The following is a 23,898-nucleotide window of genomic DNA, read 5'->3' on the forward strand; positions in this document are numbered from 1 at the left end:
ATACTGCAAATCAAACTTGTTGAATATTCTTTGAAAGATTTATGATATTTTTAAAGTTTATGAATTAAGAATCTGGATTTCAAAATTCTATTTTAAACCCTTTATATTATTTAAGATTTATATATTTTCATAATCAAATTTATGATTAATTAAGCACACCCCACTAGACCATGGATTGACATAGTTAATATTTATATGCATATCTATTCCAATATATTTTAAAATTAATTTTTAACCGATACTAGATCGTTTAGGAGGAACGATATTAATTTTTACTCCAACAAGTGAGAGAATAAAGTTCGGGATTAGTCTGTACACAAAATTAAATAATTAAATTATCAAAAAATAAATTAGGGAACCAATTTCATATATAATTAAAGAAAAATAATAGATATCATTCATTCATTATTTTTGGATTGGCTTAATTAGGGAACCTATTAATTACAAATCAACTAGAAGCAGAAGACTTTAATTATAAGATTGGCTTAAGTACAAATGGTTGAATATATACAAGTAGAATTGAGCATTAGTTAGAATCAAACTAACCTAATTTAAACTGAATTAAATTATTTTTTTGATAAATCGAACCCATCAAATTTTGTCATGACCAATATAAAATTAATTAATTCAATTGCTAATCAAATTAACCATATTTAAAAAAAACGAAAATTTATAAAAAAAAAAAATTAATCAATTTAGTAAAATTATAATATTTTCTATTATTTAATAAAAATAATAATTTAATTGATTTTATCAATTTTTAAGATTTAAAATTGAAACGAACCAATTTAATTGAAATAATTGATATTTTTTTTAAAAAAAATAAACTTCCAAATAAACTTAAATAAAATTTTGAATTAGTTCCATTCCATTAATTATTTTAGGCATCCCTAACCACCATAATTACATTGTCAACTATAGACATGTCACATTGCCTATGCATAAATTTTATAAGTGATGCTATCTATCTGTAACAAAAGATGAAACTTAAGTTCCCCAGGATGATTCCAGGTTTCCTGGCAGAATAAATCACACAGGAGACTTCGCTAGCGCATGCAAAAGAATGAGGTAGCCATATACGTCAATCCGTGGGGGCTTTATCAGTGATGCTATCAAATTACGAATACAATGCCAATTATAATGTCATCAAAATATAAAACCTTAAATAATGTATAGAGGATCAGCATAAAACTTACTTCCACAACCCAACCTTAAGGCCAGCAACACCAAGTAATAATTTCTCTATCTTCTCTATACTGAAAATTTTGATTGCACAATTTAATCGAATACATAAGGTAATTAACCAGTAGCAATCCATGCTAACGACTGCAAAAGAATATGTGCATTTTCCCTTTCCCTTCTAATCACTTGCCAAAACTTCGCATGCAAAATTTGCAAGAGAAAAACAATTATCCAGAGCCTCAAAGTTGATCTTATATGTTTTTTTTTGGAACTCTGACAAATGAGTTATTAAGCCTGCAAGTTCAACCATGGCGACTGAACAGTTTGATTGACTAGTTTGGACCCTGGCCAGGTTGCAGAAGCAATGATACTTTCGTTCAATGTAAAAGGTAAGAGAGAACGATATCCACAGCAATCAAAAAGATGATCAACCACTCCAACAAAACGAATGTGCGATTCTGAAGGATTTCTTGGATGATACTAATGTTATGCTGCTCGAGAAGCAAATGATTAACACGGGACGGAATAAATAAAAGAATTGGCAGTATGATAAAGGCATGAGAGATTTACCTCTACAAACTTCAGCTTAAAATTAAGATTTTCAAATCTCTGAGATAGCTCATATTCGTCCCGAAGATACTCCCACACTTGTGCATAGTTAGCATTCCTCCAAGCAATATCTGAACTGCAGACATGAGAATAGCACAAGTCCATAAAAAAGAGTTTTAGGGTCGATGTAAATAGTTAATCAGCGTGAAACTATTAGATAAGGCACAGCCAAGATTGATCAGTGATCGTCCAGAGAGGTCCTGCATATTCTCAAGCACTTAACAAAGCATTAATTAAAAATATTTCACTTACAAACTGGAGTAGCAAATGCAAGTCCGATATATAACAGAAGATATTAAAATTAAGCAAAACCATAGCACAGGATTCTGTGGATGAAATTCTGCAATTAAGCTACGGACTCTGTTAACAATTCCAGGAAATAAAACTGACCACATATCAACGAGAACCTATGATTCCACAAACGAAATTTAAAATTCAAAGAAAGAACGGAACACATATTAAGATAAGAAGGAAACACCACTAGATAGAAATACCAGAGATCTAGATAGTTATAGATAAACCTGACCACATGGTTGAGAACTGCCAATTCGATGGTTTCTGAAAAATTGACCCTTAATCTTAATCGTCCAAGATGGTTACAGTTCACGATTCAGAACCATTGGTTACAATTTGGTTCACGGTTCACGATAGTTTAAGATTATTATTATTTTTTAAAAAAATTATAACTTTATATATAAAAAATAAAATAAAATACAAAAAGGCTTACACATATTTAAGTTATGTATCTCCTTAGAGTATAAGAAAATTAAAGCCATGGGCTTCAATAATTATTTCAGTATTAAAACTTTCTATTTCTATTTCGTCCTGTGAAAGTTACATTTCTTTTATTCTTTTTATGGCTACTAGAGCTCCCCAAAAGCCGAAAGTCTAAATAGATCCAGAAGAATTTGATATTAACTTTTGAAACTAATAATATTTTATTTAACATTAATATTATTATATTTTAGTATGATGAGACATATATATCATATAAATTATTTCTTTTAATTAATTTTATGTATTCGAAGATAGTCTTCACTATATATATATATATATATATATATAATTTAATTATTAAATAAATTATATTCCTTGATAAATTTATTATTGGATATATAGAAGTCAAATAGTTTTTGTAAACTCAACATTGAATTAATAAAATAATAAAATACGACTAATGATCAATTAAGAGAGTTAAATGGGATTAATAAATTTAATGAGTTAAAGGTAGAATAGTCCCACCAGCAAATAAGTTGTAAAATTAGCTTCACTAGAAAGGTAGAAAAATCCCACATTAAAGAATTCATAGCAAATAAGTTGTAAAATTAGCTTTAATAGAAATGTAGAATAATTCGACATCAAAAAATCAAGACAAATAAGTTAACAGGTTAGCTTTAATAGAATGCTAGAATAGGTTAATTAATATTCAACCACACCATTAATATCACTAAAATATTATAAATATTATCAAATAAAAACTATGATTAAAAAAATCTAAATTAAATTTAAAAAATTATTTTTTTAATTTAATGTTGAACCGTCGGTTTGTCGGGGGCCAACCCTTAATCGGCCTGTCTAGATGGGCCAGTTACAGGCCCGGTTTAGACTTGGACCCAGGTCGGATCTAGTTATAGATGGATTACTGCCAAAACTACATTAATGAACAACAGATGAATTGATGATTGGAAGCACAAACATTACCTCTCAAAAAGCCCAAGTTTGAGAATAACAGCAGTCAAATTTGAATTTGATTTCCACACCAACTGAAAAAGTTGTTTCCGTTTCATAGTAGATATTCCAGTCTTTTCCAAACTACGATTGATTTCTGCAAACTCTGCCACCATTCCATCAACCTAACAAAGATGAGGGTATAAATTTTCCATCAGAGTAGAAGATCAATGCATTTGCGATCCTGATTAATATCCTGCAACATACTTGATGAATGTAGTGATCTAAAGCAATACTTTGGCTAAGAACTCTTCCTATGATTCGGATGCCATCCATGTTCAAAGTCTTCAGCACTATATAATCAAGTCCCCCTTGCATCCAATTTTCAAGAGTTGGTTTCTCAACTATTGCAAAATCTGGAGCATCAAAAATTTAAAAAAAAAACAATAATAAGTTGAAAAGCATTGCTTTCTTCAACTTCAACAATAAATATAGTAAAAAAAAAAAGAGGGCATGTCTATAACCTTACCTTAGTTGAAGAAAACAAGATTCATGTGAAGGAGAGAATTTTGAATCAATGCAAATACAGAAGCAATAGAAAACTAGAAAGATGCTCAAATTTAGAGCTATACCATAACTACCATGAGACTGTTATTCCTTTTATCTGGGAGTATCAATTCTGAATAAAATGATGCTTTATAGGACAAATTAGAATGCTTTAAAAAAATGACTAAAATTAGTGCACCAAGTCAATTAAAGACAATGAAGAAAAACCAAGACAATTTTACACTAATAGCTCCAAGAATATATAGGGAATCTACTAAATTTATAACACATATTCCATGCATACTTCTTGAAAAAGGAGGTAGAATATACAGCACATCTTTCTAGTCTTGATTTCCGAGAGTTCTTTGTCTTCACATTGCCAAAGTTGAACCAATGAAAGTTGATAAATCAAAGTTAGATTTTCTTTTACATGTACTCACACTGTGCATATTTATTTTGAACTCAGAGATTCTGGTCACATTCTAATTTAAAACAATTTATAATATATTGTGATTTAAAAGTAAATTTAGTAGTAAAAATGAGGGCATATGATGGACAAAAGTACGATTTACATGTCAGTCCAGTTTTAATATTTTCTGACAGTGACCTATAACCTGATTTTTCAACCATACTGAGGCACACCACTAGTTCTGCCGCATGTCATGCATAAGATATATGCATTTACGGAAGGTATTCTGATTCCAACGTATGAAGAAAACAATGCATAAGTGGTGTTTTTGCCCTTAGAAAGGAAGCTAATAAGCAACTTTTTAACACTTACCATCCTTTCTCATTTCTGGAAGCAAACCAGAAGCATGTTTTTCAACAATCTTCAGATACCCATCAACTTCATGATCAGAAACATTAAACAACACAACTGAACCATAATGAAACACTACCATATAATGGCAAGAACCTTCACTTGGAAAACCAGTGACCATAACCTGTTACATTAAAGAGGAGATTTAGATTTCATGAACCCAAGCAGCGGATTAACATTTCAATAATAAAAAAGTTCATGAAGTTCAATTATGGTCAATGCGCCTAAAAGTAGCTAATAACAGCTGCAGTTACAGTGCATACATAATGCAGTAGCTCAGTTAACAGATACATGTATGTCCTTGAAATCTAGGTTTCACATTCTACTCATGATCCTACAATTTACTGGTTCTAATGGAAATTCGAGAATCTAATTCTCATCAAGATCAATCTAATAATGAAATTTCAAAATGTTAAAAGCCTACAGATAAATGGGATGCACATATTTTCCACATTGGGAACCTTTGACAAATCCAAATGTTTTGAATGCCATCAATAATTTTACAACCTTCAAACTGTTAACCTGATTCGTTGGCAAACAAAATAGAAGAAAGGAAACATGATGCCATGATTTTGTATGTATTCCAACAGTTTGAATGGATAACATTCTGTATTTAACTTTCTTCAATGAGAGACCGAGTTACTTTTATATAGAGAAGGAATAAACAATGGCAAAAAAAATAATAAGGAATTGCTTATTTGCTTTCAGTCATTTTTATAACTCTTCTAAACAGTTATTAAGAAGTTTAAATAGATGGGAATCACCCTACACCATCCATCCAAATCACACACTGAGGAGAACTATGAATGTTAGTATTTAACAGTAGAGAGGCAATACACGATCTGAATGTCAACTACATTGAATACTAATAACTGGACCTCCCAATTAAATATAATTACAAAGGACAATTAACACGCCTTGCTGCATTTAGCTGAAGCAAGGGTCTCAACGTTAAGTATACATTTCCCTTACTAAGTAGTCATCTACCAAGAAATGGGATCATAAAGAAGTTTTTGGCATAACAGTTTAATCATGTCAAACAAGAGCTTGATTAATGAGTTTCAAGCAGAATGAAAAAAATTTATAAAAGAAAAAAAAAACAACAAAAAGAGTAATTTACCTGAGGATCGTCCTTGACATCATAGTATCTAAATACAATGTAATTGGTGGCGCGAGAGGTTGGAGGAGAGACGACATTGAACGCGTTCTGGGCCTGCAAGCTCCTCAAATCAATACTGCAATTCGATTCAACACCACCACCAACGAAATCAATTTTTTAAAAAAACAAAACGCGTAAAAATTGCAACCCTATGTGAACGCAAGAGATGGAAGCGAATCTCGCACCTAGTGCAAAGGAAATAAGCCTTGACAGGGATAAAACGGCTCTTCTTCTCCTGCTGGGCCTGCGAGAGGCGGTTGCCCTGCTCCTCATCGTGGACGGTGCAAGGGATAGGGGCCTGCTTATCCTCCCGCGACTCGACCTCGCGGTCGGGAGGGGTGGAGGAATAGTGCCGCGAGAAGGGATCGCCTACATAAGTCGAAACTGTGGAAAGGAAGAGGAAAGTGGAACCGCGGGGCTGGACGAGAAGGAATGAGGCGGCAGCGGACAGGCCACGACCAGGGAGAAGGAAGGCGATTGGGATTCGGGAGGAACTGCGGCGGAGGACTCCGTAGGGAGGAGGGAAGTAGGGGAAAGCAGGAGGAGGAGAAGCGGAGTAAGAGAGTAGAGTTCTGAGACGCCTGGCGAAAGCGGCGAACTCCCAAATCGCCATGGCGGCGTTACATCAGAAGAGCGGCCGGCTTGGTTTTGACGAATAATAAGGAGCGCTGTGAGTGGTATTATTATTATTATTATTATTATTTTAAAATTATTAGAATAATTTTAATCAAAATTATTACATCATAAAATAATTTTAATAGCAAAAATCATGAGTGCATATGCTGCAATTTCTAATTCTTTGCGCGTCCCTTCCGTAATTTACACGATAACAATCGATAATCGATAATCTAATCAAAATTAATTATAATTATTCTTTGAGTTCATCTTTACATCTAAATTATAATTTTAATTAAATCATATGCCTTGGGTGGGCTGCTCCCTACTCGACACCATATGTTCGTCCACTCTCAGTGCCCTCGGATCGCCTAACTTAATTTAAAATTATAATCTAAATGAGAAAATGGATCAAGAGAAGATCATAGTCAATTTTAATTCAATTCCGATATGAGATGTAAATATGGAAAGAATTAAAAAGGATGAAAGATTGTAGACTAGAAAAATTAGACTCAAATCATATCTTTTCATATGAACTTAAAATAATCACATAAATAATTAATTAAAGGATGACATATTTATTTTAATAAGATAGGGATTAATTTTTGACGAAATCACTGAGAATAAACTCCTCTTATTCTAACTATTGATTATAAGTTGATATTATGATTTATCTCCTTTGGATCAATTTTACCCCATCTAAGTTTAAAGGATTTAAAGTTTATTGAAAAATATCTAGGACTTTATTGTTAGCTAGAGCCCTAGAGCTAATCATTTGATGATTGTATTATGGACTTATTGTATCATATTCTATATAAATAAAAGGCATTTGTTTTTTGTTATTATACTTACTTGTATTGGTGCCAAATAAACTAAGTATAATAGCGTCCTTGAGTAGAAGGTTCTCACTTATATTAATCGGTTAGTTGAACCGATAGTAAGATGATATAGGGAACACTACTCTTAATCATTCCTAGTCGAGTATTAACATTCAGGGACAATGTTAATACAATAAGACTAGCATGTAGGTCAACTCGATGACTTGATCTCACAAGTCATGGATATAGAGATATCAAGTTGACACATGGGTATACATTAGAGAATGTATACTGAATGACCCGCCATGAGAAAGTATCATGGATCGTTATATGAGTGCCATATACTTTCTCATGTGGCTATTAGTATGACTACTAGTCCTTAGACCTGAAGTCACCATGGTTCCCTACATAAGGAGTTATGTACTTTGGTTTCGTTAAATGTCACCCATAACTGGGTGGACTATAAAGGCGATTACTGGGTATGTAACAAATTATGCAGAGGGATGTGAGTGATGTAGATGAGATCTATCCCCTCCTATATGGCGGGAGAGACATCGATATTCTTGATAGAGTGAGACCACGAAGTGCATGACTATGCCCAAATGAGTCAATATGAGATATTGAACTCATTTGATTAAGTGAGTCTACTTGGAGTTCAAGATTTAGATTGATTAGAGGATGACACGGTCTATGCCTCATATTAATCAATCTAGATGTCTAGGATAGAAGGACACTTGTCATATATTGTGAGGAGTCACAATTAGTAGTCACAAGGTGATGTTGGATCTCAACATTCTTGTAACTTGGGTAGTAATGATGTATTGCTAGATACCGCTCATTACTTATGGTCTTAAATGGGTTTAGGGGCATTGCCAACGTTATAAGAACCTATTGGGTCACACACAAATAACAAGTGGATGGAGATTAGGTTCATATGATGAACCAAGAGGATTAGATTCATGTGATGAATCAAATTGAATTAAGAGTAATCCTAATTGGGCTAATTGAGTTGGACTCAAGTTGATTCATGTGTTCAATGAGTCTAATTTAGATTATGACTTATTGAATCAATTTAATTAAATGAATTAGATTCATTATATTAAATTGACTTGAATTAAATGGTTGGATTAGATCAACCATGAGAGAGATTAAGTCAAGTTTGACTTGACTTGAGAGGAAGAGGAAGAGTCAAGTTTGACTTGACTATTTGCCACATCATTAGTGATTTGGCATTAGGAGGACTAATGATGATGTGCCACATCATCAAAGTGTGCCACCTCATGGGGGTTATAAATCTATTCTCTTTAATGGCCACATTTAATGAGAATAGGGGTTACCCTTTTGGTTTTGAATGAGAATGAATTTTTCATTCACTCACATTTACATCATCTTCTTCCTCAAGCTCTCTTTTTGCTCCCTCTCTTCTCTTGGTCGTGGGTTTCAAGCAAGGAAGAAGAAAGGAGAGTGAGTCTAATCCAAGAAGAAAGGTTAGTGAAAGTCACATAGAGTTTTTTTTAGAGGAGTGTGTTCTCTTCTTTTCTTTTCTTCTTCTTCCAATCCCATCCGAGAGCATCAAGAAGTGCTAGTACACTTGTGGTGTTCTCTTCTCCATCATTGTGTGTTAGAGAACACATCTTGTTCGTGTGGATACTTCTAGAGGATTGTCTACGTTGACAATCTTGAGATCTGACACTTCCTTGGACGAGCGGGATTCGAAAATGGCACGCATCAAGGGTAACCTTCTAAACATGTAGATCTAAGTGTAGATCTAGTTAGTAAATTCGTACATGTAAAATTTTTGTTCTATACTCTTCGCACGGATCCGTTGGCTAGGGAGTTTCGGGATTTCTGCGACGCGAAAAAGTGATTTTCGCGGCCCGAAAAACCCAACATTTATAAATTATTTAAAAAAATAATCAAAATTTTAAAGGTAACACAATAAAATTCATTAACCTTATGATTTTTAATAATACTAAAAAATTATTAATTAAATACTTTTAATAATACTAAAATATATAATTTCATATTATTTTAAAGTTTTTTGCTCCTAATATCTTACACAACATAATGTTAGTATAGGAGCTATAGGTATATATTATCGATCAAAATTTGAAAAAAAAAAATAAATTCGATCATAATCGCTAGACATGACTAGCTTTAGTCAAAATAGCTACAAATAAGTTGATCAAATTGTTATACGTTTTGGATAAAAGTAGTATACATTTATTATAATTTTGAACAAAACTACTATAATAATACTATGATAAAAATTATTTTAAAATAGACTCTATTTTAATGTTTTTCAAAAAAAAAACTCACCTTTTTAATAATAAAGAAACTGAATGCGCCCTTTTGATTTTTCGACCTAAATTAGTTATACTTGTTGGCACTACAATGATCAAAAAAATCATAAATATAACTTGAGAGTGCTCATAAACCTCTGGAATCCAAAAACAAAGAGCACACCATATTCATCAACAAATTTAGAGAAGAAACTGATGCCCTTAGATGGACAATTTACAAGCTTCAAACTACCATATTCTGCTGGCCAACCTCTCATGCTGCATTGCAATGTATGATACTTGTGCATAACATGAGGTTAGGCCTTTAAGTTCTTTGTAATAAGGGTCGAAGAGAGATCACTTAAATGAGGCTAAAAGTGTGTAGATGAGAAGCATCAAGACGAGTGCGGTTGCTCCTACCAGAGTGAACTTTGGACTGGTCCATAGCTTGAGGTTAGATCTCTCAATTCGTTTTATGGGATCTACTTCTTCTGACAATGGATAATGAGAACGCCTCGGATTCCAGCTCACGTACTTGTTGGGGTTGAACTCTGAGAACATGGCTTTCTTTCCCTGCTTCCTAAATCTTGACCATGCCTTGTCCCAATCTGTAGACGGTCTCTCACCTGTTTACAATATGAAAGAAGTTACATCCGCAGATGTTAGTTATTTGTTGAATTGCAACTGATGAAGACTATTAAATGAGTTCTAACATGTTAAAGCATGTCGAATGAGTGTTGACTATTCAGAGTATCACCACTTGAACTTTGTATGGTTTTTGAACTTTGAAACATCAAAATGTTAGTTACTTGAACCATTGTACAGTTGACTTGAATTGCATGTAAACAACCTTACCATGCCACTAACCCTTTTCATTTTGTACCATCCCATTTAAATTTAGATAACTGAACTCGTTCGAATGAGCTGAAAAAATGAATGCATTGGTTTAAACAATATAACATAGCCATTAATGAAGAACCACAGGTTATGCATGGCATAAATACCTGTTTGGTCTATTCTGATATCTCCTAAATATGGTGCAAACTTGGATAAAAACACTTAACTCAGATTGCTTTGTGGCAAAAAAAGAAAGTGGCATGTGTATCCTTACCTTTTGGGGTGATGTTCTAACTTCTAACAACTAGTTAACTAAGATGATGAATCCTCTTACTCCAACTTAAGATCTGAGTTCAAGAAAATCCACTTTGGCCTCGACCTTGAGTTCAGCACAAAGACAACTCAGTCTTGACAGACCATCCTTCCCATTCTCCTATGAGTTCAGAGTGTTCCCAATCCACAAAATTCACACAATTCATCAGCCAAGTTCCCCACAAAGGTGTGCAGCAGAGCTACACCTAATCTAACTGGCAGGCTGAACATCCAAACTGAATACTGAATTCTTTCAGATTAATGCAAACAAAATATACGGTAAGATTCTTGTGGCAGAGTAATTGTGTAAGCTAACTTGAGAAGTTGCTAGTATCACTAAATTTACATGGAGGCTCAAAGAATTAGCAGCAGCATAAACTGGTAATCCAAAGTAGCAAATTCAGTATAAATCTAACTTGAAGAGTATAACTGCTAAAATAGCCATACTTGTAAAATTTAAATGGAAGTTAAACCAGATAAATTCCCCATTACTGGTTCGATTGTCCAACTGATGGGTCAATTGGTGGAACTACATGTCAACTTAAACAATGACCTAGTCAAGTCCACTAGTTAGAGTGGCCTAAGTCAACCATTTATACTACAAATCTATTACTTTTATTCATAAATTATACATTTAAGTAATGACAACAATTTGATTCAGTCAACTAGATTCCAATTGTCATGACTGAACTACAAAGGGGAACAACATCCAATGGCATGAGTTGAAGGATTGAAAGCATGAGAATTTAAGAGATGAGATATGTAGATGAGAATTGTAGGGTGTACATATAATTAATTAATTAATTTTATCAAAATGTTCCCTCACCTATCTAACATAATCACCTCAAACCCTAGCCAATGGAACTCAAGTCATATAAAGAAGGGAATTTCATCTTGGCTACCTAGCTAAAGTTCTTGGTCAATGCAAATACCAATGGGTGAAAGAATTAGAGCACACGAATAGATATCCCTAAATCTACATGCATCTAATTATTATTAATTCTCTTTTGACTTAGTGGCAGGATAAAAATGAGATCAAATTAAACAAATATTAGTCTCATTGACTATCTCTGGGTGATCGATCCGGTTCCATAGAAATTTTTCACACGTACGATCAGCCTAGAAGCTCAACATCTTTTGATTACGCCCTCCATTTGGAGAAAATTTTTTTACAAATATGTCATAGTTGGGATTTGAACCGTGGATGTCTGGGGGACAACCTGGATGTCTTACCATGACACCATGACCCCAGGGATTAAAAAAAAAAAAGAGATCAAACTAGTATTTATATATGCTTGTTATTTTGCTAAATGAAACACGTAGTAATTGGCTCTATACTCTTAATATTATTTGGCAATACGTCCAATATTATTTTTCAACAATGAAGAAACAAAAGAAATAAATTAAATGCATATATATATATGATCAGTTGCATTCTTTGAAAAGGTAATGAATATAAGAAAAAAGTAATTGCATGATAGTGGAGTAACCAATTAAATCAGTTCATGCTAAATAATAAGTAATTTCTCCAATAGCATCAAATCTAACTTGATGCAATCATGCAGAGCTCATTTATAACATCTCTAACTCAGCACACCTCATGGCCAATTTCAATTCTCTAAGGTTACGTTTGGTAGCCTATAATTTACCTTGTAATATAATCCAGATTACATTATAAAGTCGATTATTTTGTTTGGTTTGATTTAAAACTTGTAATGTAATGTAATCTGGATTACAAAAGCTAGTGAAGATTTGTAATCTGGATTACAAAGCAAATGCTATGTAATCCGATTATATTACGAGGTCATTGTTTCATCAAAGTTTAAATGCCGAATATACCCCTAGTCTGTTGTCGACTGCCGCCCGCCACCGGTCGTCGAAGACGGTGGCCTGCTGCGGCGACCGACGGTGGCGGCGGCAGCTGGTTGTCGATGGCTACCGCAAACTCCGGCCGAGGTGTGGCGACCGCCGATAGAGGTCACAGGATATTTTTGTCATTTTATAATAATATGAATTACATTCCTTATAAAAATAATGGACACCAAACAAAAGAATGTAATCACATTTGTAATCAAAGATTACATACATTACATTACCAAACGTAGTAATGTAATCAAGATTACATTACATTACATTACAAATTTGATTACATTACAAGTTAAATTATATTACTCTCAACCAAACGTAGCCTAAATCGTTCTATGCTCAATTTAAACAAAGGTGCTTTTTCAAATTTGAATTGAAGGCAACGGATCTCCCTTCATTCCAGTCTTTTAAACCCATCAAAAGAGCAATAAAAAGGGAAAAGCTTGATTTAAGATGAGAAATTAGACCTTTATTATTCTTTCGGTTATCCGATAACTGAGAATCGTTCTTGGAGCAACGAGGTGGAGAGGAATCTGCGCTACGAGTCACCCCAAGCCGAGATCCATCTCTAGAACGCAAGTGCAAGATCAATGTGCTCTTGCGCCAGTAGTTCAGTTGATAAAGATAAAAGGAAGCAAGAAGCGGAAGCAATAGGAGCTTTTAGAGAAAGAGAAGACCACCTCCGCCACGCCATCGATGGTAGTAGAATTCAAAGCAAGCTCCGAATGAAGCCGAATATTGTGATTTGAGGTGGGGAAAAAACCTGGGCCCTTTAATTTTATATTTAGACAGAATAAAGATAACTACTGTTCTATAGGCTGTTGATTTGTCGGACCACCTCTCTCCTGCAAACAATGAACCTGCACCGTGACTGAGCCTGGACACCCGATCCCTGTGATCTCGCCCGATAGGACTTCTGCTTCCTTCACGCTTTTCGAAGTCTCTCCCATTTCCAAGCCGCGCGCCTCTAGGCTCTCATGCCCAATCGCTTGCCCTTAAGCCTCTCGCCAGTCCCTTCTCTCTTTCCTTCCGGCCTCGTCGATAGGGCTGTAAATAAGTTGAGTCGAGTCGATCTTTGGGTGTTCAAACTTGTTTGATAAGATAATCGAGCCGAGCCGAGCTTAAAATGAACCAAGCTTTTAAAATGAGTGTTCAAGCTTGACTTGGTTTATTTTTTATGAGCGTGAGCTTGTTTGAAACTTGGCTTGAGCTTGGTTCATTTAAATGTTATCAAGCTCTCAATTCAAGCTTGGCTTGAGCTTGGTTCGAGCTTAGCTTGAGCTTGGTTCGTTTAGATGTTATCAAGCTTTCAATTCAAACTTGACTTGAGCTTGATTCGAGCTTGGCTTGAGCTTGGTTCGTTTAGATGTCATCAAGCTCTCAATTCAAGCTTGTTTGATTGTTTGAAACTTTTAATTGTTTGATTGGTTATTAAGATTGATAATTTTATTTTTTTTTTATTTTATTTTATTGTTTATTTAGCATATTGGAAAGAATTTTATTAATAAATATTGTTCGTGAACATTGTTCACGAACGTTGTTCACGAATATTATTCACGAACGTTGTTTACGAACGTTAACGAGCTGAACACATATGTGTTCAAGTTTGTTTGTTTAGCTTAACGAGCTGTTCAAGCTTGTTTGTTTAATTAATCTAATGTATATTGAATGAACATATATAAACTCTTACCAAGCCAAACACCAAACTTATTTACGAACGCTTGATTCATTTACAGCCCTACCCACCGACTCTACTGTAACACCCATGAATTTTTATAAGTACATGAGTATTATTTTCATTAGAGCATGGAAATAAATAGAAAGAATAAGAGAAAAAGAAGACTAAGAAACAAAATAAAAATAAATGGTAAGAGGTGGAGGCCAAAGATTGAACCTTGAACCTCCCACAAATAATGGAGGAAGACTAATGACATAATCACCACTAGGATAATGAGTAACATATGGATAGGAAGGAATAAAAATGGTATTTAAAGGAGAGAATAAAAATAAAGCAAAGAGCAAGAGAAAACCAAATTTCTTACCTCTTCTTCCTCTTGGTTAAGAGAAGGAACAAGAAGAAGGCAAGTTGCCTTCCTCACCTTTCCCTCTTCTCATTTTCGTGAGAATCAAGAGAGGAGACATGGGAGAGTTAAGAGAGGGAATTAATGAAGGCATAAATTCCCCTCATGGTGAATAAATGGAAAATGAGAAAGGAAATCTCTCATTTTCTCCTTCTTCCTCCTTTTTTTCCTTTCTCCACCGAGACCAAGGACTCCCCCATCTCCTTGATCCGAACACTAAGCTCAGTTCCTCTTTAAGAAAAGTAAATCTAGAGAGGACACCTACAAGACCTATCCTTTTCAAGCAAGGAAAACAAGAAGAGGTACAAGAAGAAGAAGCTATCTCCTTCCTTGGCTCCTAGGATATTTTTCTCCTTAAGAAAAACCACAAGCGAAAGGATGTAAGTTCCCCTCACCTGTGGTACAATAGCTAAATGATTGTCATGTAAATATATTGCTTAAAAACCTATGTTTGTTTCATGAGGGTTTCGGCCAAAATAAAAAAAAAGAAAGGTTTAAAGAACTTTGAAAAACCAACTAGGTATGTTCATGATGTTTGTTATGATATGTATCTTATAGTAAAGGGACTAAACTAATACTTTCATGCTAGAATGTTTGGTTAGAACATAAGTTTATGAACTTAGATTTTTGGCCAAGCAAGAACAAAAGAACTAGGAGAGCTTTAAACCTAAATCAAGCATGCTCTCTTGTCCTTATGATATGTACCTTAGGGTAAAAGGTGTTATTAATGTTTTCTTTCCACTTGTATGTTGATTTGAACTTGATTTCCATCTTCATGAACATTCGGCCATGATAGAGTTGAGGGCCTAGAAGGGCTTAAAACTCAAACCTAAGCATGCTATGATTCTCATAAGACAAGATATGAAGCTAATATGTTATGTCATGATCTTATGTTAAGTTGAACTATATTTTTATGCATATGATGATTCGACCATGTTGAGGCTTGAGCCCTAGGAAAGTTTAAATCAAGTCTAAGATACTCATGACCTTCTTGATGAAAAGATATGAAATAAATTGATATTCTCATGTTGCTTGTTGCATAGAAACTTGAATTCTTGCTCTATAACTCTCGGCCACACTTGCTTTTAAGACCTAGGATGCTTAAATTCTAAACTAAGTGGTCCATGTTATTCCTTGTAATGAATACTAAGAAAGTTCTTATGGTCTTCATGCTCTTATGCCACTAGAAACCTAATCCCCATGCTTAACAAGGTTCGGCCACATTAGGTTAAAGGGCTTGAGAAGCTTGAAACTTAGACTAAGAGTACTTATGGTGCTTCTCATGATATGTACTGAGATATTGGTATGAAGTTCAACATTTTCATGTTACTTGTAACCTAGAAACATGTTGCTAGGGTTTCGGCCATGTTAGGGTTAAAGGCTTAGAGAACTTGGAACCAAAATCAAACATGCTCAAGTTGTTCTTATGAAATATGATGTGACCATTGTTAGGGTTTTTCATGCTTGTATGTTGCTTATAACCCAAAATGAGGCTTAATGAGTTTCGGCCATGATATGAAAAAGAACCTAGAAAGCTTGGAACCTATACCAAACATGCTTAAGATGTTCCTTATGTTCTAAGAAATGTTAAATGTTTAGGGTTCACATGCTCTTTTGTTGCTTGCTAACCTAAGCCATCTCTACATGTTTCGGTCACCACTTGTTACTAAGGTTAGAGACCTAATTATGTTCTTTCCATGAACTTCACATGCAATGCTTTATGATATGATAAGAGTATGACATTCTGTGATGTTTATTTGTTTATGTTAGATCCTATTCATGATATGCTATGAGCTTAATTTCATGATATGTTGTGTGCTTAATTTCATGATATGCTATATGCTTAAGTTCATGATATGCTGTGTGCTCAATTTCATGATATGCTATGTGCTTAACTTCATGATATGCTGTGTGCTCAAATTCATGATATGCTATGTGCTTAAACTCATGATATGCTATGTGCTCAAATTCATGATATGCTATGTGCCTAAACTCATGATATGCTATGTGCTCAAATTCATGATATGCTGTGTGCTCAAATTCATGATAGGTTGTGTGCTTAATTATGCATGTGATCATGATATGCTGTGTGCTCAAGTTCATGATATACCGTGTGCTCAAATATACATGCTTTAAGCTATGCCTAAAGAGCTGCTTCCCTATAAGTGGGATCAAGAGCACTCTTCATGACATGAATATGACATGAGTGATATGGACTATGTAGATATGACATGCTATTTTACTTTTAAGGCTTGTACCAAGGGTGGGCTCCATAAGCGCCCCGGGGTCGATGGACTAAGAAACGGGCCTCGTTAGGGATGAGCTCCTAAGTGCCCATAGGTCGATGGACTAAGAAACGGGCCTAGTATATGTATGCCTTGTAGGGTTCAAGACTTGCTACCTTGGACCTACTAGGACGCGCGCATTTATGTACGTGATACAAGCCGGGATCCCCTCTTATGTTGAGATTATGTTTAAGTATGTACGTTAATAGTTTTCAAAAGACATGTTGCATATGTTTTCATAATGCATGTTTAAGAATACACCTTGCATATACCTTATGATTATGCCATGATATTTATGATAACGTTATGATATGTCAAGGTGCATTTGATGATCATGTTATGCTATGCCATGATACCTTATGTTTATGCCATGATGGTTATGATGATACTTATGACATGTATGATGTTTATGTTATGCTATGCCATGATACCTTATGTTTATGCCATGATGGTTATGATGATGCTTATGACATGTATGATGTTTATGTTATGCTATGCCATGATACCTTATGTTTATGCCATCATGTTTATGATGATGCTTATGACATGCATGATGATTATGTTGTGATTATGCCATGATATGCTACATGATATGAAGAAATTGTTGGAGGATCGGTGGCCGGCTTGAAGGGGGGTTGGATAGACGGCACCCCCAAATACTCGCTTTCACCCTACACTTGTTAGTACGCAACGGAAATACAAACTAATACAAACAAGTAGAAAGCTAAACACTATAAGAAAGAGCAAGCAAACCGCTAACACGTTCGTTTAACGTGGTTCGGAGATTAGGGCTCCTACTCCACGGCTTGTCCTTGAGGTGGACGATCCTTATCCGTCGGTGGATTAGCCCCCGGCAAACTCCGGCTATCTCAAGTCGCTCCTTGTGGGTGGAGAAACCTCACCACAAACACACCAAGACCTCTTGGATTACACAAGCACTTGAGAACTCTTGTGACTACTAATTAGGCTTTAACCAAGTCTAATTTCGTCGCCTTGGCCGGCCATACCAAGCTCCTTCTTATAGAGCTTGGATAAATCAACCTTGCTGATTTGCCCGTTACCAGTCGACTGGTCCATGCACCATTCGACTGGTGCCAGCCCAACGGCACTCCTGCTACAGTATGCTACAGTAACTGCTACAGTGCCGCTACAGTGAAACCCTAAAACTAGGATTTTACTCCGAGTACAATCTCTCATGCACTTGTACCCTCACGACTCACTTGACTCTTCTTTTGCAGCCTTGACCTCTTGCCTTCAAGCTTACTTCCTTTGGCTCTCGTCCCTCGGATGCATCCAAGCCCGCGGCTTGTCCCCAATGCCATCCTTCGCGTATGCCTCGAAGTCGCTTCCCTTGGCCCTTGTCCTCGCTGCCTTGTCCACGGTCCCTTGGATGCTCCATCCTTCACCGGACCCGAAGCCGTCAACCTGAGTCATATGTGTCACCTGCAGTCCTGCACAACTCAAGTACACATATCAAATAACAAGGGTAAACCTAACTTAAACCCTTTGCCCAAACACCAAAACACATGGTCCCGCGGACCATTGGGATTGCTCCAACAATCTCCCCCCTTTTGGTGTTTGGCAATACGTTTAAGTTAGGGAAAACATATAGCAAAACAATATGCTAAAACAAATGGACTTACGATGCCAAGGCTACACACTTGGACTTACACCGCCGAATGGACTTACGTTGCCAAGGCTATACACTTGGCAACCGCCGAAACAATGCACCAAGCATTGGAACCTATCACGAGGCTCCCCCCTACACCTAAGCTCCCCATTGAGCTAGGATTTTATCACAAGGCTTTTTAAGAACCTATCCCAAGGCTCCCCCTACACAAAGGCACCAAAGGTTTTCCCAACTAATCCTTAGTTCTCCCCCTTTGCCTAACATCCAAAAAGTTCTCCAACAATATCCCAATTGTTGAAAACTTATCATCCAAACTGACCCTAAACTCATGTATTAATCCCCCTTGGATCCCATACATCTAAACGAGTTGACATGGTCAAGAACAGGCTGGTATCAGTCGACTGCCCCAAGTGCCAGTCGACTGCCCCTTTCGACAGAACCTTACAGAAGCATTCTGTGGTCGAAATCTACTGTTACCAGTCGACTGGTCTTGGCACCAGTCGACTGGCCCCATAAAAATGAGCTTACAGAGACATTCTGTGCTCAAAAATGCTGTTACCAGTCGACTGGTATCTGTACCAGTCGACTGGTACCCTATTTCTGAAAAAATTAGTCTTTTCAGGTCAACTTCAGAAATGCACCAGAAATTCCCTAGACCCCCAAAAATTCCCAAATTTTGTGGAGAGGTCTATTGTACCCTTGTCTACTTGGGAAAAATATATTACAAAATATATCTATCACCAATCCCAAGATTGACACAAAATCCAAAACTAGCTAAATGGTTCAATTGAACCTTGACCTAAAGTCCTAGTTTTGGCTTCCTTTTGATGTATTTGCCCATACCAACCCACAATGCATCCCTAGCATTGGTTTACATGGAATCTATACATCCAAAACCAATTATCACGCTATATGATCCCAAATGTCATATTTCTTGCATGAAACACAAACCATGTGTGCCAAATCCCTAGGTTTGAGACTCAAGTCCGTCTCTAAACCACTTGGCACACTCCATGGCTCCTCTAGACCCCCAAGTAGAATCCACCTGAGATCCATTGGCCATGGGTCCCAAATTGACTCTTGGAGCTCCCCCTAGAGCTCTTAGCCTTAGCCACCTCCCTAGGTGACTCATCCACAATGGCTAGGCCACATCGGTCCACCCCCGGTGACACTTGGCCTACAAACGTAACTTTCTTAACCTTGGACACCTTGTCCTTGGTTAATTTCTTCTTACCATTAAATGGCTTTTCCTTACCATAGTCATATGCAACCCTAGCATAAGACTTTCCCTTAGCCTTGGAGGACTCTCCCTTGCCATGATCATTTGCCACCCTAGCATATGATCTCCTTTTGGCCTTGGAGACACTAGATCGGTATCCCAAACCCGATCTATCATTTTTGGATTTTTGACTACCCAACACCATACTTAATCCCTTAGATCCAATAGTGAATCTCTTAAGGAATTTCTCTAAACCATCAAGCTTTGCCTTCAAAGCTTGATTCTCCCTTTCTAGGTTCCTAACCCTAGAGTCAACATGTCCACCTTGGACATTCCTAGACCTACCCTTTTTAGGCATGTGTCTCCCCTTCTTAGGATTAATGCCTTGGGCCTCCTTAGGTCTACCATTCCTAGGTTTTTCATGAATTGGCCTCCTAGGGTTATGATCTACATTAACCCTATTCCTATCATGATATTTAAATCCAAAATTTTGTATGGGTAAATAATAAAAATTATTTCTAACATGCATGGAGGAGTTTAAATTTGAATTAAACTTCAAGTTAGGATATACCTCCCTTACCCTTGAAGCTCCCCCTTGACACTTGCTTCTCTCCTTCTTCTCCCATTTCTTTAGATGCGCTAGCTTCTTAATTTCTCCCTTTTGGGGGCATTTGGTGTGGTAGTGGCCCTTCTCTCCACACGTGAAGCATATGATGCGCAATCTCCTCCTTTGGGCTTCTTCACTCCTACAACCCTTGTTAGTGTTTAAATTAACTTGAATGAGTTTAGGAGATACCTCTTTCTTACCCATAGGACATCTACTTTTGTAGTGTCCCCTTTCATTGCACCCGAAGCACACAATGTGAGCTTTTGATTTTGCTTCGGTAGAGGTGCTCACTAGGTTGACCTCCAAGACCTCTTCTTCATTCGTCTTGGATTCTTCTTCAACCCTTGAGGATGTTGATGATGCTTCATCTTCCTTCTCCTCCTCTTCTTGAGCTACTAAGCTCAACTCCTTGGGCTCCACATCCGATTGGTCCTTCTTCTCCTCTTGGACCACTTCATCACTTTCTTCGGATTTTTCTTCTTCTTCTTGTGTAGACAAAAATTCCTCCCATGGAAATTTCTTCACTTTGCTCCACAAATCATGGGCGTTCTTATACTCACCTACACCATTTATCACATTAGGAGGCAATAAATCAATTAAAATTGCTATTACCTTTGAGTTTGCCTCCGATCGTGAGGTTTGCTCCTCCGTCCAATGTCGTGTTCGGAGCTTCTTTCCTTTCTTGTCTCTTGGGGCTTCAAATGGTTCTTCGACGACCATCATTGTGTCCCAATCCGTGTCGAGGAAGCTCTTCATCTTCACCATCCAAAAGGTGATGTCCCTAAGGCTTCCTCCTTCAAATTTTGGAGGGACAATAAACCCGGCCATCTTATGCTTTCTTGGCGGTTAGTCCAACGGAGAGCGTCCTCGCTCTGATACCACTTGTTGGAGGATCGGTGGCCGGCTTGAAGGGGGGTTGGATAGACGGCACCCCCAAATACTCGCTTTCACCCTACACTTGTTAGTGCGCAACAGAAATACAAACTAATACAAACAAGTAGAAAGCTAAACACTATAAGAAAGAGCAAGCAAACCGCTAACACGTTCGTTTAACGTGGTTCGGAGATTAGGGCTCCTACTCCACGGCTTGTCCTTGAGGTGGACGATCCCTATCCGTCGGTGGATTAGCCCCCGGCAAACTCCGGCTATCTCAAGTCGCTCCTTGTGGGTGGAGAAACCTCACCACAAACACACCAAGACCTCTTGGATTACACAAGCACTTGAGAACTCTTGTGACTACTAATTAGGCTTTAACCAAGTCTAATTTCGTCGCCTTGGCCGGCCATACCAAGCTCCTTCTTATAGAGCTTGGAACAAATCAGAACCTGATTTGCCCGTTACCAGTCGACTGGTCCTTGCACCAGTCGACTGGTGCCAGCCCAACGGCTCTCTGCTACAGTGCATCAGTCGACTGGTCCATACACCAGTCGACTGCTACAGTACGCTACAGTAACTGCTACAGTGCCGCTACAGTGAAACCATAAAACTAAGATTTTACTCCGAGTACAATCTCTCATGCACTTGTACCCTCACGACTCACTTGACTCTTCTTTTGCAGCCTTGACCTCTTGCCTTCAAGCTTACTTCCTTTGGCTCTCGTCCCTCGGATGCATCCAAGCCCGCGGCTTGTCCCCAATGCCATCCTTCGCGTATGCCTCGAAGTCGCTTCCCTCGGCCCTTGTCCTCGCTGCCTTGTCCACGGTCCCTCGGATGCTCCATCCTTCACCGGACCCGAAGCCGTCAACCTGAGTCATATGTGTCACCTGCAGTCCTGCACAACTCAAGTACACATATCAAATAACAAGGGTAAACCTAACTTAAACCCTTTGCCCAAACACCAAAACACATGGTCCCGCGGACCATTGGGATTGCTCCAACAGAAATTATCTACATGTGATATGACTTGTGTTTTAATATGCTATACGGTTTTTGTGAGTAGGAAAGGAACTTACTGAGCCATGAGTGCTCACAGCTTACTTTCTTGTACTACAGATAAGGACAAGGGATGGATGAACTAAGGGAGCATCAGGAGGGGCTAGAAGGACATGTATAGCAGTGATCTGGCTAAGGATAAAGAAAATACCTGCTTCCACTAAATAAGAATTATGCCTAGTTTTATGTCATTTACTTTATAACTTGATGACATTTTACTTCGTGTTGAGTATCATGACTCGAAAACAATATTAAGTATGCTATGTGGTTTATGTGATTAGATGATTAGTCATGGTGAATTTTAAAGTCATGAAAAGGTTTTAAAATGTTACGAATAAGACTTCCGCTGTAATAAGTAAGTAAGTATGGTAAAGTAACCCCCGTGACCTTAACAGGAGGGGCGGGGTGTTACATCTACCTCCTCCATCACGACTAAGTATTGAGCAGTCAGACAAGCCACATGAGAGAATCTATTCTCATATATTTATTCACATTTTCAATACATGTCAATATAAATCAAAAACTCATATTAAAACTATCAATATGAGAATAAAATATCAGCTATCTTCCACCTATTAACCTTTACTTTTATTCGATGCTCACTGTCAAGGATCGGACTTCTGCACCGCCCTTCCCCACACCTCCCGACTCATCGTCTCCAAGAACACACTCATAAGCAAGTCCGTTGAAGGGCACCCCCTGGGCCGCCATCGCTCCCTGCCTCCAGGGCATGAACGCATGGCTGTTCGTCCACTCCGAAGGGATACCGGAAGACATCAAACCCTACCGCACCTTCCAGTGGGAGTGCAAGCTCGAGAAGAACGACTTCACCGACGCCGTTTTCGAGGGCAAGTTCTTGGCGCTAGGCGAGTTCAAGTCCCTTGAGACAATGCTCAGCCGCGCGGAGATCTATGCCAAGATCCTGGGCGCAATCAAGAAACCCTCGATCTCCCTTATCAGTCCCCCGCTAGAGATGTCGTCCTCGTCCTCAAGGCCTATGCCAAGAAGCTCGAAGAGCAAGGTGCTGCTGCGTAATTCCAATCCTGTTTCTATTTGTTCCATGATCATTTTGCCATTTTGGATATGGATGATGAAATGTATTCTTCATTAACCTTGCAATTTATGATTCTGCATATCTACATCTTCGGCTGCAAATTTCATTTGCCTTAGGTTGTATCTATCAGCAATAAGATATCCCTAACCAATGCGAGATCTTCTCGTAGAAATGCATTTTTATTAATGCTGAATATTATGAATTAGGGCAATAAGGCATGATGAATATGAGTGGGTCGAGTTGTAAAATTAGGCCTTATAGGTACCTTCACAAACTCATGGTTGCCATAATGGGCGGAGGTAGTGCAGGGTAAAGATACTTTTAACCACTGCAGCTACTAAAGATTACACTGGGATACTGAAAACTAAATAGTGTT

The 23,898-nt window shown here is 37.2% G+C and overlaps 1 protein-coding gene and 1 pseudogene across 2 annotated transcripts; one reads left to right on the plus strand and one right to left on the minus strand.

The window, feature by feature from the left end:
* Positions 1-847: 847 nt before the first annotated feature.
* On the minus strand, positions 848-6,650 carry LOC122041134 (protein RETARDED ROOT GROWTH-LIKE-like). Of its 2 annotated transcripts, none has more exons than XM_042600734.1 (8): positions 6,170-6,650; positions 5,946-6,060; positions 4,787-4,949; positions 3,727-3,875; positions 3,493-3,644; positions 1,753-1,867; positions 1,197-1,256; positions 848-1,109 (listed from the first exon to the last, which is right to left on the minus strand). In XM_042600734.1, the coding sequence occupies exons 1-7, from the start codon at positions 6,595-6,597 to the stop codon at positions 1,212-1,214; spliced, it is 1,167 nt and encodes a 388-aa protein (XP_042456668.1). In that variant the 5' UTR covers positions 6,598-6,650; the 3' UTR covers positions 848-1,109; positions 1,197-1,211. The 2 variants fall into 2 exon arrangements, with proteins under 2 accessions (XP_042456668.1, XP_042456667.1); XM_042600733.1 differs by having other exon boundaries at positions 1,197-1,673.
* A 6,654-nt stretch (positions 6,651-13,304) lies between these two features.
* Positions 13,305-23,601, plus strand: LOC122043675 (annotated as a pseudogene).
* The last annotated feature ends 297 nt before the right edge of the window (positions 23,602-23,898 follow it).

The sequence above is a fragment of the Zingiber officinale genome, chromosome 2A (genome assembly GCF_018446385.1).
Source record: "Zingiber officinale cultivar Zhangliang chromosome 2A, Zo_v1.1, whole genome shotgun sequence".
Lineage (NCBI taxonomy): Eukaryota > Viridiplantae > Streptophyta > Magnoliopsida > Zingiberales > Zingiberaceae > Zingiber > Zingiber officinale.

Bases quoted from the DNA above. Each gene is read 5' to 3' on its own strand.
- LOC122041134 (XM_042600733.1), bottom strand. From the start codon at position 6,597: ATGGCGATTTGGGAGTTCGCCGCTTTCGCCAGGCGTCTCAGAACTCTA. The intron at 6,061-6,169 runs GTGCGAGATTCG...ATCGAATTGCAG, and splicing joins GCTTATTTCCTTTGCACTAG to TATTGATTTGAGGAGCTTGC. The intron at 4,950-5,945 runs GTAAATTACTCT...TTAATGTAACAG, and splicing joins ATGTCAAGGACGATCCTCAG to GTTATGGTCACTGGTTTTCC.